At 38.8% G+C, this 16,788-nt stretch overlaps 1 protein-coding gene across 2 annotated transcripts in view; it reads right to left on the bottom strand.

The window, feature by feature from the left end:
* LOC120774568 (hornerin) overlaps positions 1–16,788 on the bottom strand; it is a 269,714-nt gene that overhangs the window by 149,981 nt on the left and 102,945 nt on the right. For both annotated transcript variants that reach the window (XM_040104305.1, XM_040104311.1), the window contains exon 4: positions 9,869–10,332. In XM_040104305.1, the coding sequence (XP_039960239.1) occupies positions 9,869–9,952 (84 nt within the window). In that variant the 5' untranslated portion in view covers positions 9,953–10,332. The remainder of the gene's footprint in view (positions 1–9,868; positions 10,333–16,788) is intronic.

The raw sequence follows: 16,788 nt of genomic DNA, 5'->3' as shown, positions 1-16,788 counted from the left end.
CCATTGTGAAGAAAAATGGATGTAGATGATCCGGTATTCTAAGCAGACGTAGTATATTTGAAGCAAGCCCAACTATAAAACGCGTATATTCAGTTTATTTCGAAATTTGTAACGTCCAAAAGAAATCGCGAAAAGTGTAAGTCGTCACTCATGATCGTCGTCTGTTCATTCGGCCGTGTCTTACTCTCTATATATATAAACGAACTAGTTCTTCAGCTTTTGATAAATCGATCGATGAAATGTATGAACACGTTCTTTTCTCCCTTAGAAGCTGCTCATCTATCGAAATCGCCAATATTGAACAACTATAGCATATAGCTGCCATAGAAACTGATCAATCTAAATCAAGTGCTTGTATGGAAAACTTTTTCATTTGACGAAATATGTATCTGCACTAAATTATTGACTATTTCTAAAGCAAGTGGTGTAAAACATCGGTGATTGTTGTTGTTCAGAACGGGTCATTATAGTATATAGCTGCCATGCGAATTGACCTATCGATCTCAAGTAACTGTAAAACTTCTATATGAACTTTGACATATCAATCAAACGTTCAATGCAGCGCTAGAATTTTACAACATATTATTCAGATTAAGCCACTATATCATATAGCTGACACACAAACTCTCCTATTTCGTTCGATGCAAACCGTTGGCCGGTAATGGTTTTAGATTTAGTTATTTGTTGTAAGAAATGCCAATGGAAAGGCCATGCCATTATAGAAAGACTTCCGTCTGAAGAATATTTACAAATCGTTCACTCAACTTATGGTCAGAATATTCGGCCTACTTAACGTACTATTCGCAACACCATTACCCATCTTGAGCCCCAGCATACATTATTGGATAATAATCGACAAAATAAATCACGTCTAGCACGCAACCGTAGTTGAGAGTGTACATAAAACCGATAGTCGATTCGGCATGGAACAACTGGGCGCATTTTACGTTGAGAACTAAATCCGCTCGACCTTCCCAAGCGACATCGCTTCGTTCTAAGGGCTCTTGAAAATTCCAAGAATATCCGACGTTTTCGAGCCAAATTTTCTTCAATGATGAGACCCATTTCTGGCCTAATGAGTATGCAAACAACAGCAAAATTACCGCATTTGGTACGAAGAGCAACCTAAAGAGATTCTAGAGCTGTCAATTCACCCAGAAAAAATAATGGTTTGATGTGGTTTGATAACTGACAATTTGATGCCTGAAATTGAAGCTCGTGATCTCGGCGATATTTGGTTTCAACAAGACGGCGCTACTTCCCCTAAAACACAGCAATCAATGGATTTATTGAGAGGATACTTCGGTAAGCAGATGATTTCACGTTTTCGGTGGTATATCGTGTGTTATCACATCACTTGACTTTTTCCTGTGGGGAAATGTAAAGTCTAAACTCTATGCGTACGATCCCGCTTCGATTCTGCTCTTGGAGCAGTATGTCATTCGCCAGTTACCAGTCGAAATGCTCGAACGAGTCATCGAAAATTGGACTTTACGAATTGACGTTTCTGTGTTTTCTTTAAAAACAAAAGCTCCACTACTACGCACTCACCTTACATATATATGTACATTTTTAGATGGAAAAACTTTTACTAGAAGAAAAATCCTTGATGGAAAGGTAAACACTCTAAAGCCGACACATAAGTACCAAAGTATTAGGGGCACAAAAGTGAGCTTAAAGAAAGACTTAGCTGGAACACTTGTGAATACATTACCTACAGTTATGCATATATATAAGTATATATACATATGTATATATATGTATGTATATATATAGATGTGTGCGCCTTTAGCCGAAACTCTTTTCCAGCCTCGCCGCCAAGTGTTGTGCTGATAGGCCTTTTCAGGCATTTTACCATTAAAAGAACAAAAACACCAATCACAATGTGTACAACAAAATAAACCAGCACACAACAACAATAGCAAATTGTCATTGTGGCAACAAAAGGTGGTGCGTGTAAAGTGTTTTTCGTGTTAATAAATAATTATGTGGCGATTGTATTTGTAGGCGCGAGCAAGGCGCAGTCAAAAGCGGTCGAGCTTAAGCTTGCTAAGCACAGCAATTGAAGGCGAGTGCTGAGAAGAAATATAGTGAATAAGTGCCAACAACAAATACAAAAGCCGAATAAGTTACACAAAATTAATAATAAATAAAGGCATGAGAACGCACGCACAGGCGGCTGAACTTTGAGTCGGAAGAAAAATGGACAACAACAACAATAAACACAGCTGGTGAGGCTTGCAAATCGCTCCACTCCAATGCCGACATTGAATGAAGTTAAGTGGCATTTGAACTTGTCAAGTAGGTGGATAAACTTGAATGTGACTTGCCGCCGGCAAACACCAGCACACACACACACACGTACATACATACGATACACACACATATATATGTATATGTAAATAAATATGCGACGTGTTTCCTCCCGCTCATTGCCTGCTTCCTACTCGGCCTCCAGCAACTGGCGGCTTGTCTGCATGCAGAACAAAGGCGGAAAAGCGGCAAAGCTCTGCGGCCAATTGAGTCTAATTTGAAATTCAATAAATGATGGGTGAATGAAGGGTGGCAATGCTGGCAGCCGCCGAGATTAGCATATGTAAATGGATGTGGATGGATATATGACAAGTAGGCGGTTGAAGGCGGGCACAGGGAACTGTATGCCAGAAGCAGGTGCCTGCCTTACCTATACAAGTACATAAATATATAATACATAAATATATAATAGTATATACATATGTATAGCATTTACAATCTATTCATGTTAGCTTTTGTTGTTGTTGCTGTGTTTAAGCGTCAAATCGTGTCGCCATCAAAAATTTCAATTTCGTATTTTGTGATGATTTTGAAATGCTTTTACGTTTTCACATTATAATTAATTATATACCTCGTTTATTGCTTACGGTTGATATTTGGTGTGACCGCACCACCACCACTAATGCCAATTAATGTCCCGGCTTTCGCATGCGGCTTCGGCTTAATGTATTTGTAGTGCTTCGGCAATTCCCATGGCTGCTTTATGCCTCTGTTGTTATTGTTGTTGTCTTGCCGTTTTTATTTGCAAGTCGTTCGCTGGTCTTATTGCTATTGCGTGGGTGTATTGATTTGGTTGCTGTGGTGTTTGATGTCACCGCAAAGCTTTGAGCTGCGTTTTGTATGCGGTACCAAGGTATATACATACATAAGTGAAGCTAATGAAATCCATAACATTTTGTCGAGTGTTGGCATATAAAAACTGCTTTTGTTCCAGCCCTCAAATTAAAATATCAACGGAAATGAGATCTGTTCCATTGCATGTATCTCCAATAATAAGCATCTTAGACGTCTAGATCAGATCCACAGCGCCTTCCGAAACCTTATCCAAAACGCAACAATTACACATTAAAGGCAGATCCATAGCGACAGCACCCCAAACACTGGTATTCAACATCGAAAGAGCTCTTGAAAATAAGGAATATACACTTGAAGTCTTCCTGGACATTTTTGGAGCATTTCATCGGAATCTATTCTGAATAGCTTCGAGTCAATAGGCGATAATCCTGCGTTCAGAAACCTCGTGGTCTCTACAAAGATAAAAGCAGCTAGAATGATCAATGAAGTCTGTAGAGACCCACCGCAGTGTAAGGCGGCGTGCTCCTCTGCAAAGTAGTGATGCATAAACTGTTAAAGACTTAGACGGCAAAGCGCATCAGATGGTGGTATATGCAGATGACATTGCCATATTAATAACGGGAAGGTGTCTACATACCATTAGCGATATTATAACCACCACTTTCAATACAGTCCGGAATTGGGCACCGCAAGCGGGGCTGAGGTTTAATTCAGAAAAACGGACTTTTTTGTATTTATTAGTAAATATAAAATCCCTCCTTGGTGGCTTCCTTTGACAAATGGGACACAATTCTCCTTCGAAGACCGCACCAAGTACCTGGTAGTCTTGGACAAAAAACTGCTGTGCAAAAAAATTGTGGAAGAAACAATTAAAATGGTCTGGAATGCATTATATGCGTGCATGCAGGTGCTATTCAAAATCTGGAGCTCTCTCTCTCTCATGAACTGCGACACAGGGGTTAGTTGCGCATAACCCGAGATCTAAGAACCTTTCAACGCTGGCCCTTGAACTAGTGCTGAACCTTCGATCTATAGACCTCTTCGCTGTAAATTGCCTATCAAAATCAGCAGAACGACTGGGTGCAGGAGAATTCAAATAAAATACTTTAGACATAGCTCGGGATAATGGTTTTTTAGTAAGCATCGACTGTGTCATGTATGTTAACTGCACACAACAGCATAAACATTTATACGGATGGCCTCAAGTTAGGCAAAGTCGGTCTTTTAAGTTGCCGGACCACAGCAGAATTCAACCAGAGGTCTTAGCTATTGGAACAGCCGCCGAGCTAGCCTCTATCAAGGCAATAACATTGCTTCGCACATCGACCAGATGTGTCAATGGAAAGCAGGACAGCAGTGTAGAGTATCGACATCTTCACTTATACTGAGTACCAGATCACAAAGGTATCGACGGCAATGACATAATGGACGAGATTGCCAAGAGTGGTGTAGGGCGGGCATCCAAGAACGTGACCGACGTTGGTAAACACATGTCTTTCTTTACGATGCTCTGGACAAAAGCATGACAAGATGATTTAAAAGTCAATGGAAAACTGCAAAAGTCCTAGGTCAGACAACAGATCAAAGTTCCTGCGCACTACTGATAAAAAGACTGGACGAACATGATTGGAAAACTCACTGTTCACAGTCTGGTGGCGGCACACAGTAGCTAAAAGGTGCTGACAGATCGAGAAGACTGCAGGAAATGTCAAGCGCGAGGCATCTGGGAAACAATGCATCTTTTGTGAAACGCTTCAAGAGTTTAACCCCACGGTATGAAACAATGGAAGAGAAGTCGATAGTGCGAACGCAGAATCAATAAAAATTCACGTCAAACACTGCCTTCGTAACTCCTTCTGCCATCGTTAAGCACTAAAAGTACTAAGTAGAAGCCTAATCTAATAATAAATACTTTACGACCCATATTCAGCGAAATATCCGCTCATTAAGATTCAAAGGGATTTGTCCGATAATATCTGTAGCGACCCAAAAAGATAGAAGAGAGCTACAAGAGCATCACAATGTGACAAACTTCATCCGAAGGATGGTGTTGTTGTTGTTGAGGTATTTTTGAGGTATGGTGGCGAGTTGACAGTCCTTGGCCGGACAAAAAAGCCGAGTTGTGGGATCGGTCCGAAGGACGGTATACTTAGAGACTAATACCAGAATTCCATGTTTGGGTATCAGAAGAAGAATATCATAATTTTGCGCGCTGATTACATGTGTCAATGGCAGGTCAGCAACATCAATTTATATGAAACCCCTATAGGCACCGAAATTTCACCAACAGCAACTTCCAATACAAGTGAGCTCACACGCCAATCACTTACCAAACCACGGTTTGCCCTCGACAAATGAATTTTCATTTCCGAAATCACATTTGGCCCCTACTGAGCACCATCTAATCATTGCCAAGCCCCAAGGCAACGGCAAAGGGCTGCCATTAGGAGGGCCGGGGGGCAAAGCAATCTCATGCGACAACCAACTGTGAACAGGTATTGAAATTGGAATTATGATTTAGTGGCGTTTATGTACAAATTCGACTGAATGATGAGGTATTTTTCAAGCACATTGAACGTGAGTGTGTATGAATATGTGTGCGAGTGTGTTGAAATCCAGAGACTTGGCGTCGCTACCGACACATTAATGAGCTGACACAATGGTACAAATTGCATAACACGAGCTCCAAGCCAACAAATGCCGAATTACGCAGCGCTTGTAGCCAAATTTATGCTTTACACACACATAGACATATACATATATGCATATATATATACATGTATATGTTTGCTTTTGTATGGAAGTCCATAAGTGAAATAAAAATATTTCATTTTCATAAGCCACAATCAAACAGCATTGAAACAGTTGATACCATTGATTATCAGCGCACCAACACGCCACACACACGCACACACACGCACACACAAACGCGCCAATGGGTTCGCACGCATGCCGAATCATTGGTTCACAAAACACACTTTGCGGTCATAATTCAAAGATTATTTTACGAGCTTGTTGTTTTTGTTACAGATTTTTGTTTGGCAGCACACAATGTCGGTGAATGCAGCCGCTGGAGCCGCTGAGGAGGGCGCTGCGGCCACATGGGGTAAATGCAATAAATTGGAATTTAATCATAATTTCGGCAGGCAACTCAACCAACACACACATGCACACAAACATATATATACATATAAGTCTAAAAACTGCCAACAGCAACAAAAATATATATCAACAACCCACACACTCATGCCTGTGTCCAATCAGCATAGCAGCAGTGGCAGCCAGCTAGCCATTGACTTGCCACAAATTCGATTTTGGCATTTCGATTTATTTCGAATGCGAATTTTGCGGGCTCATTCCGTTATTAACCGAGCACATGTTTCTATTTCATTTGAGTCGTCATGTCCCACTGGATAGTTATTTGTATGTAGTTTTGGGTGTCCATGTATGTGTGTGTTAGACTTCTATGTAGTTGTCGTTGCGTGTTGATTGTTGCGGCTCGCCAATTTATATTCGTGAATATTTATTGATTACATGCTTTTGGTTGTCGCTTTTTGTTTGTTTTTGTTGTTATGTTTTTTACATATTGTCGCACTTTGCTTTCCCACAATATACACTATTTGATTTGCTGGCCTTAATTGTGATTTTTCGAGTTTTTAATTAGAGGCTACGCAAATTATTGTGTACTTTGGCTTCCACGAAATTATCTTGTCAATATTTTTAAGCGGCTTTAACAAGTTCAATGGCATTGAATAACAGGTACGGACGGGCTAATTTCGATCACAGTCAAATTTTTTGTGCCATGGATCCATTTGGTATTTGTTATTATATATTTGAATTTGTGCTAAATAAAGCTGTAAAGGAATAGGTCTCTTTAACATCGCGCATATAAAGATCTATCAAGCGTATTGTCTTAAAGACTAAAGATCACCATCAACAAACTGATGGACCTTATCAGTGTGGCTTCAGTCCTGCAAAATCAACATTCGATCAGATATTCACCATGCGCCAAGTCTTGGTAAAGACCCGTGAAAAGAGACTCAACACACACCACCCCCACTCGATTTTAGAACTGCTTTTGACAACACGAAAAGGTGCTGTCTTTGGACCGCTATGTCTGAACTTGGTATCCCGGCAAAACTATTACCACTGTGCAAACTGACGATAAGAAATATCAGAAGTTCCGTCAGGAACATGAATGACCTCTTCAATCTGTTCGATATCCAAAGGGGTTTCAGACAAGGCGACTCCCTATCTTTAATCTACCCCTGGAAAAAATAATTCGAACTGCAGTTCTTAATAGAAAAGGAACAATCCTTTGCAAGAGTGTACTGCTGCGGGCGTACTCCGATTATATTGATATTACAAGGTGCTTTCCAAAGCAAACAGGACTTAAAAAAAAAACAGAAAAACATGTTTATTTCGGCAAAATCAATTTATTTTATTAAAATAGACTCCTTCTGCTTCAATACAGCTTTTTGCATGGTCCAAAAGCATGTCGAAGAGTTTTAGCTCGTTGGCCGGTATGGCCGCCAGTATGCCGGTGCAAGCCTTTTGAATGGCCTCTACGTCTGCATACGGCTTTCCTTTCATGGGCAAATGCATTTTTCCGAAAAGGTAGAAGTCGCATGGTGCCAGATCAGGTGAATACGGAATAAAATGTGATTTTTCGGATCGGTCACGAGAGTGTTGGATTCTAAGCAATTTTTGGTCGTCAGTCAATTTGTGCGGAACAAACCGGGCACACACCTTTCGTAAGCCCAAATGTTTGGTCAAAATGCAATAAATCGATGTGTTGGAGATGTTCAATTCCATTTTCATGAATTTCAATGATGATTTCGTTGGATTTTTGATGAATTCACGCACAGTTTCGATGGAATTTCCGATGATCACGGATTTTGATTGGCCCACATGTTGATTGTCATTTATGTCCTCACGACCACGTTGAAACCACTTGTGCACTCTGCTACGGGATAAGCAACCATCAATTAAAACGTTTCGGTAAAAGTTTGGCTCCCATGTCACTGTTTACAGTTATAACTTCAAAGTTGAAGTTGAATAACGACTGGCGCGTTGTTGTTAACTCGGCTATAACCGCATAAGCGGTGCCTACGCCAACAAAGAAGAAGAATACATGAAGAAAATCGAAAGAAATGTCGTTGACAGTTTCGAAATTTGTTTATTACTTTTGTTTTCAAGAAGAAAAAAGTCCCACCAACGAATGGATTTGCAAAATAGTAATGTTTAGGGTTCTTCACAATCATGCCACGTTATTAGGTTTGGTTAGACTGCTGTGAACGTTGTTGAATTTGAACGTCGCTGAGATTGACAAAAACTCATAAAAAGAAATATTTAGGACCTTATAGGTTCACTGAAGTTGGGCGATAGAGGAGAAAGTACCAAGATGATTCGCTTTCCTCCATATAACATTGACAAAATGTGTCCGTCTAAATATTTCGCATTCTAGACCTATATTGTGTCCTTAATGGTCTTAGCTGTTTCTCAAAAGACAATAAATATGCTGGTTATTATTTATTGGAAAAAGTTTCTAGATTTATATGAGATAGTTGTCAACTGTGAAAATTGACATGCAATTATGCAATTGGAAACTATACCAAGTTCTATTGAAATTGTCATAAAGACAAGAGAATACAAAGAAATCTTAAATATTGTTTTTTTTTGTTGGTTGTAACGCGAGAAACTATGTATAGTATATCTGAAAAAATGTTCAAGAATACTGCAAAATAGAAGGTCCTTAGAAGTAAAAATCCACTTGAATGGATATATTTAAATGAATTTACTTTAAACATATGTCTTGCGGAATTATGAATAAATAATATTAAATAATTTTATTAAAATGGTCTTTTACAAAGGACCTTAAAGCTTCTCAACAAACACACACAATCTTATCAAGCTGCTGTCGTCTCTATTGTAGTCCATCGTAACCCTATATCTAGGACAAACAATTATTTAAATTAAAAAATTTGAAAGAAACTTTTTGAAAAATATTTTTTATGATATCATAACATAATTTGCTCTTGGATCCTCAGATATCTCAAATAAAGATCATAATAATATTGCTTAAAGAATTTAGAGTCTGAAACCAAAAGCTATCTATAGAGCCTTTCGAGAAGCAACAGCCTTTTCAATTTTAAATATTTATTCGTTTTTGCTTTTTCGCCAAAATTCTCTTACTTTTGTGCGCATTTGAGTAGACCTGCCGACGATTTTGACACTAGCGTCAAGGGAGTTCAATCTGGACTCTCGGAGACCAGTCAATGTCAAATATTTTTGACTTTAGACGTCAAAAACAATGTTTTCGCAGACATTTGATATATGTATTATAGCGCAACGCCGTGTTGAAACCAGTAACCGCCATGACCTTTGACTCAATCGGTTAGCAAATGTCAAAGTTGTTGTTGATTATATAATGTCGTAAAATATGACACTGTATGTGTAAGTGAGTGTAAAAAATAAAAAAATAATATTTTATGTACTTTACTGAATAATCTGACAACAACACAAACAAACATATGATAGCAATTTCAATCAATAAAATCAGCAAGAAATCATCATTTTTTGGAGTCTTTTCTTATTTAAGCGTGGTCTCTTGTATAATACATAAGTATGTCATCATTACCGAACTTCACCTTTCAGCTTAATTTAAACCAGATTCCACTTCTTTAATCACGCTGATAGATATAAATATTTAGATTGATTATCATAGACGACTATTTTAATAATTTTAGAGTCCACTCACCTTGATTTCGTGTAAGAAATCCGTTTCGTCCAGCAGATTGATGCGCACGGACATAATCCGCGAGGGGCGGCAGAGGCAATTCATCTTGCTGCTTTTCGTTGAACTGTTGCTAGTTCACATACACACAAACACACAGCGGTCGATTGCTGTTACTCTGGCATTAAATAAAGCACACTCACATGTGTACATTTACTTTCATCGAAATCGAGCACATTTTTCACACTTAATCGCGTAATTCTTGAACTCATTAACCGCTTAATGCTTGACTTTATAAATTACGAGTTTAGCACTCTTGCATGGTAAATTATGATTTCTATATATGTGTATGTGTGTATTTCTTCTGCACTTATTGATTACGGTTTCACTTTATTCTTATTTATTTCAACACATTTATTCTAATCAAACTCATATTAATCATGCTTCCCATTGTTCCAGCGGATTTTCGAAGCATTCTTCGAGTGAATCTGCAAATAAGCGAAGAAGAGATAATACAATTAGAACGAGTTAAAATTTTTATGTTATTTGTATATACAAATGTATATGTGTGTTTATAAGAAACATTTATTGTATATAAATAGGATTACAGCTATTAAACAGATTTCGAGAACCGATGTACATTTATTTCTGAACTGTTTTCCACCAAAAATTCGTACCCAAAGCTTTCAATGACTAAAATTTTGGAATACAATTTTTGAAGGTGTCAGTACTCCTTATATGTTCAAGAAATTGTATGGAGGTGGCGCTGTTTTTTTGAAACAAAATATCTCCGAGATCTCGAGCTTCAATTTCAGGTATTGAAGAGTCGGTTATCATGACGTGACAACATCATTTTTGAAGAATTATTAACCGATGATTCCACAAACCACATGGCCCACAAACCAAACCAAACCATTGATTTTTCGAAATGAAATGGCAGCCCTTGAAACTCTTCAGGTTACTCTTCGTTCCAAATATGGCAATTTTGCTTGTTTACACACCCATTGAACCAGAAATGGACCTAATCGCTGAACAAAATTTTGCTTTAAACGTCGGATCTTCTTGGAGCTTTTTAAGAGATCATAGTATAGCGAACCAATGTCTCTTGGGAAGATCGAGTTGCTTCAGTTCTAGCACAAGCTGTATTTTGTATCTTTTCAATTTTAGACATCGACGTAACACAGAATCGACTTCCAATGGTCTTCAAGAACACTCAGCTACGGCTGCTTAATTTTCATCACTGAGTTCTGGATGTGGTCTATTTGATATTAATGCTATGTCTCAAGAAGGGTGATGCTGTTGTGAATAGTACGCTCAGTAGGCTGATTAAGTTGACTATAAGTTGAGCGAAGCGCCCGAAATATATTTTTTACAGAACGAGAATTTTCGTAATAAAGTTGAACACGACTCACCCGTGATCTGTCAAAAAAAAAGGCTTTGAAAAAATAACTTATACTTGGAACACCCGTTACATGCCCTGAAGTACGATAAAATTAAAGGTTGGATGAAAAGAAAGGGAACAGTGAATTTGTTTGTGAATTCTTGGCCAAAATCAAATTTGTAACGATGGTCCAGCCTCTATATGCGCCACTCATGGCTCCGTATGACTTATACCTATTATAAAGAGAACGTTAAAGGGTCGTTGTTTTAGAAACATAAGCTATAGACCATCTGAAAAATTCGAGTTCGAGAAAGCTTTCGACGGGTGGAACAAGCGCTGACATAATATGGAACGGAGAATATTATGAGGGCGACAACCAAAGAAGGAAGAAAACTTTCATTATTTTTTGAGCACACTTCCCATTTAAACAAATCCGATTCAAATTTGATTTGAGTGACCACTAATCAACTCAACGAATAAAACAACAATAAGACTGAGCTGAAAGACAGACTGGAAAAACAGGTTATGCCTGGGTTTGGAAAATCCTGTAGAGATTTTGTTTTTTTCTTTGATATTTCAAGAACGCTCCGGAAAGATCAACTAACAAAACAGAAAAACGATCAAACCGCTAATGAGGTTTTGAGCCGAAAGACGCAGCCAGTTGTCTTAGAAGTCAACTAGCACATATTAACGTATATGTACATATACATACATACAATTTATCTGCATCTAAGTATAACAACAATGTTGAATTCAACTAAACAATATCGAACTCAAGGCTTGACCAATCCTACAAATAAATTGTACCGACAGGCGCGCGGAAATTAGAACGATATTAGATTGATTTACGAGTATGTATGTACTGTATGTATGTATAAATGTACTAAAGTGTGCATTGTGAAAAATTTACAAGAATTTTCTCACCCTACCTAGAAAAAATTCAACACTAAATGTATATAAGTATTCATATAAATATATAAAATTGTAATGTAGACGGAGGTGTTATAAACAATTTTTAAGCTTTTTCTGTTTTTATAATAAAGGGCGTTTTTTTAGACGTGTGAATACGATTTGCAGTAGCAAGTGTTTTTCAGCGTTGAAATTTATTTTTGATTGAATGGGCGCGTTCATAAACGAAATTATCGCATTTGGAGTGATGATAAATCTCAAGTCATTTTCAAGAAGCCGTTATATTTTCAACAAGTTACTTTTAGTGCTCTATACGCAGACGGAATCATGTTTCTTTAAACACTGCCTATAATGTTACAGTCAATGGGAAACGCTATAGAGCAATGACTAATGAGTTTTTCATACCTAAATGGATGTGGGTGTGGTTCCAACAGGATATTGCTGCATGCCAAACAGCTAATGAAACAATTAATTTATTGCAGCTAAATTTTATTAACTCACTTCGTGGATCTGTAGCGTGGATTTCCAGATCAAGCGACTTAAAACCGCTGGCTGTGAAATCGCTTGTCTACGCACATAAATTCTAGACGACTGACATCCGGTTTTTCCAACGGACACCTGATCTTTCCAACGGAGTGCAAATTCTTCTCTTCATCTGCTTTCCCCGGCGGGTACTGAATCGAAAACCTTCAAATCTGGAGTATCTAAATTTGCTGAACTATGTCAATGTCGTCGTATAACGCGTACAGCGCATCATTCCATCGATTGTTATCGTCCATCTCTCTGCACCACATAGCAGGATGGGGATGATGAGGAACTTGTAGAGTTTGGTCTTTATTCGCCGATAGAGGACTTTACTTTTCAATTGCGCACTCAGTCCAAAGTAGCACCTGTTAGCAAGAGTGATTCTGTGATGGATTACAAGACTAATAGTGATGTTGGTGTTGATGCTAGTTCCAAGATAGACGAAGTTATTTACGACTTCGATGTTATGAGTGTGAACAGTGACATTGGAGTCAAGCTGCGTCTTACCCTCGTTCATTACCAGACCCATTTGTTTCGCATCCTATCCAAACTGAAGAAAGCAGAACTCTATACAAATATGCAGCTCGACTTATTTTCTCCAGCAGTAGCTTGAAGAAGTCGAAAGGAAGTCGCCTTTGGTTTGGAACGGCTCGCTCCTTTCCAATCCTGACGGAGCTTTTGATATTGTTATTTGAAAACTACTTGTCTAAAAAAACACCCTTTAAACACCACAAATAAAAGCAGTTAGGCGCTTAAAGTGGTTTAATTTTTATGTTGTTTCCATTTTTGTTGCAATTACTGGCGACTTGGCGTGCGAATGCAAATACATACATGTACTTATGTTATTCGAGCAGAGAATTGTAAATAATACCGCCTAGAACAAACAAGCGCCTACTTTGGCTACGCGCATAATTATTATTTATTTTCTTCGTTTGCTCGCGATTACTTCTGTGTTTATTTACTTGCTCTGGCGGCGCGTGAGAAAAATTCGCAAACAATTGTTCGCCGGAGAGCTCTGCAGCGCGCGGTGCCACAGCTAGCAAGTTGGACTTAAGTACATAGTTAAGCACTCATAAGTGCATGCAGGCATAGTTATAAGCATGCTTAGTGTGGCATGTACGAAAATATTTGCTACAACTTGACTTAAAGCATATATATATGTATGTAAGTATGTGCGTGTAAATAAAATAGTATTTCTTGTTGCATGCAGTGTGGTAAGTGTGGCAGTTACAGCGCACCAACTGGTGCATGGGACACTCGACAATTGGCGCGCACTCGGCACTTGCAACATGAGCGCGACGACTTCTACTCGAGTAAATTTACTATTACTTGCGAATGTAGACGCCAAGCGAAGGGGGAAGGGCGCACAATGCGTGCGGTTTTCGTGGATTAAGCGACTGCCGGAACTTTGGCTTTTGGAATGAAAACTGCGGCAAGCAAGCAACGGATAAGTGTAGAAATTACAACTCGACTTGTATTATTTATTACCAGCTCTTGCTTGTTGTTGTTACTTTTTTCATGCTAGCAACAGCAACAACGAACGGCAAGAAATAGCACGAAAAGTTAATTAACCACTTAAAAAATCAGGCCAAATCGCAAACGTGGCATTTCGCTAACGAATTCTAAGTGCACAAGCACTTGGCTCGCCCTTTCGCTCGCGCAAGTGAAAATACTCGTAGCCGCCACTCTGGATATCCGCAGCGCATACTTGCATACATACATACAGGTTTTTTCTCAAAAATAAGGCAACTTGGAGGAGGGGGGCACCCGTGCGCTCAGACACTTGAGCGCCGGTTGTAGGTGGCCTCTTATTGTCATTGGTGGCGCTGAAATCACCAGTAAATTTGAATGACCAACCGACCTACTTTTTCACAATAATCGCTAGTATCCAATGCCGCTCTTAACGGTGAAATTGGAGTAGCCTGCGTCCATGGTAGTGCTTTTTGCCGCGAAATTGCAGCTCTTATTTCGATTTTCGGCTTTGTTGCAAGCGTTGTGCGGCAGCTGTTTTATATTGTTTTTCTTTCGCAAATTGGGCACACAAAGTAATCGAATTTGCAGTATTGTTGGCACGCGAAAAATGTTGCAGAGAAACTGTAACACTTGATGCTAGCAATGTTTTGAATTTTCATTACAACTGCTTGGTCCATGGAGGGTAAAACCTACTAAAGAGGAAAACACTTGAGAAATATAACGATAGTGGACAGTTGAGAGATCAAAATATCCAACAAAAATAAAGAAATTCTTCTTTTTCTTCTGTAATCGTTATAGCTGAGTTTACAACATCGCACCAGTCGTTCTTCTTTTTCGCTGCTTGGTGCCAATTGGAGATTCCAAGTATAGTCAGGTCCTTCTACACCTGGTCCTAACGAAGTTGAATTGTTCCTCTTTTCCCGACTTTTACGAGATTTGGCGCATGGTGAATGTCTGGTCAATTGTTGGTTTTCCAGGTCTAAAGCCACACTGATAAAGTCCAATCAGTTTGTTGACGGTGGGCCTTTATCTTTCACACAATACGTTCATTAGAACCATATATGCGATGTTGAGGAGGCTTATCCCGACATTCTATCGGCCCCCGCAACTTTGTTGTTCTTCAGACGGGTAATTGCTATCCGAACTTCTTGACGGTCAGGCAATGGAACGTCTGCTCCGAAAGTATATTTCGTCATCAGTTGCGGAATCTGGTTCACCATCTCCTGATGTTATGCTTTCACTGTCATTCAGCAAGCAGGAGAAGTGTTTCCACCATGATTTCAGTATGCTGTGGACATCAGTCACTAGATCACATCTCGGGGTTCTTCAAGAGTATGCTGCGATTTTGAAACCTTCTGTTAGTCGCACGAGCACGAGTGTAAGTCGTGTAGAAACTCGTTCGGCTGTCTGTTGTGATTGCAGCTTCTCGAAGTCGAATCGCCTCTGTGTTTATTGAGACCTCGGAGTGTACGCACTTCTAAAGCACTGGAAACGTGTCTTTCTTCTATCGCAACATAATCGTTCTGGTTGGTGGCTTTTCGATTCGGAAACAGTTAGCTTAATGAATTGTCTTATGCTGGAATCTAGAATTACAGATAACCATATTTCGGGCACCGGCGATGGCGATCAGCATCAACCCGTCTGGGCATATTTCTTCATGGAGTAATAGAAAATAGAATGCGATCTCTACGAATGTGAATCGATGTGACATATAGTCAAATGACGTTAAAAGTTCTTAAAGAAGAATGATGAGCAATTGTTACCAGAGCTATTAGCAATATGTTTAATCTTATGAGATATACCAAATAATCTATAAAACCACGTTTCAAAGTTATGTATAGTATATACATATAAATAGATAATTTTGAAACCGAAAGTATCTTTCTGAATTCTGTGAATAAATAGCATTTGCCGAGATGATGCAAAGTGTTTAGGTGTTAAAAATGCTTAAAGATTCAAAAAAATTTCCAGAAAATTGGCAAGCGATTCATCGGCCAACTTCAATGGGGTTGAAAGAAGCACGGAACAAAAGCGCAATATAGACAGGTGGATATAGTAAAATAGATATACGTGTATACAGTACAAATATGTACAAACACCTTGTCACGAATTACATGGCAGCAAATCTTCAACTATTCAACTACTTTTGGTGAAGTTGTTCGTGGAGAAGTGGAGTACTATTTGTCTTTCTTTTAATAAAATTAACGCTGCAAAATAAAATCAACTTCATTAGGTCACCTATGCAACGCGATGATACTCCACGACGAGTGTGTGAAAGCTTGCCGCCACTTCAAATGAAAGCAACAAAATGTCTCATTAGTCGAAACAGCAAAAATAGCGGCTGAAATAAAATGCATTGAATGACAGCGAGCTTACGAAGCATTGAATTTAGATACGTAGAAGCACTGCAGTATGTATGTTTGCTTATGTGATGCGGAAACTAGTTTAATGATGTAACTCTATAGCCGAGTGACTCACATCCACAAAAGAAGTTTGAATGGAGTCGTATTGATGCAATATGCCGTCATAATTTGGGCTTAATAGAGTGGAAAGCGGGAGTCGTGATTATCCGCATAGTTATATACGAGTTCATATACATATATATTATATGATAGATATATGTATATATATATATTTGCAAACAAATATCCATCAG

Source organism: Bactrocera tryoni, chromosome 1 (genome assembly GCF_016617805.1).
Source record: "Bactrocera tryoni isolate S06 chromosome 1, CSIRO_BtryS06_freeze2, whole genome shotgun sequence".
Classification (NCBI taxonomy): Eukaryota; Metazoa; Arthropoda; class Insecta; order Diptera; family Tephritidae; genus Bactrocera; species Bactrocera tryoni.
The sequence above is the reverse complement of the archived record's forward strand: the minus strand, read 5'-3'. Positions and strand labels throughout refer to the sequence as shown.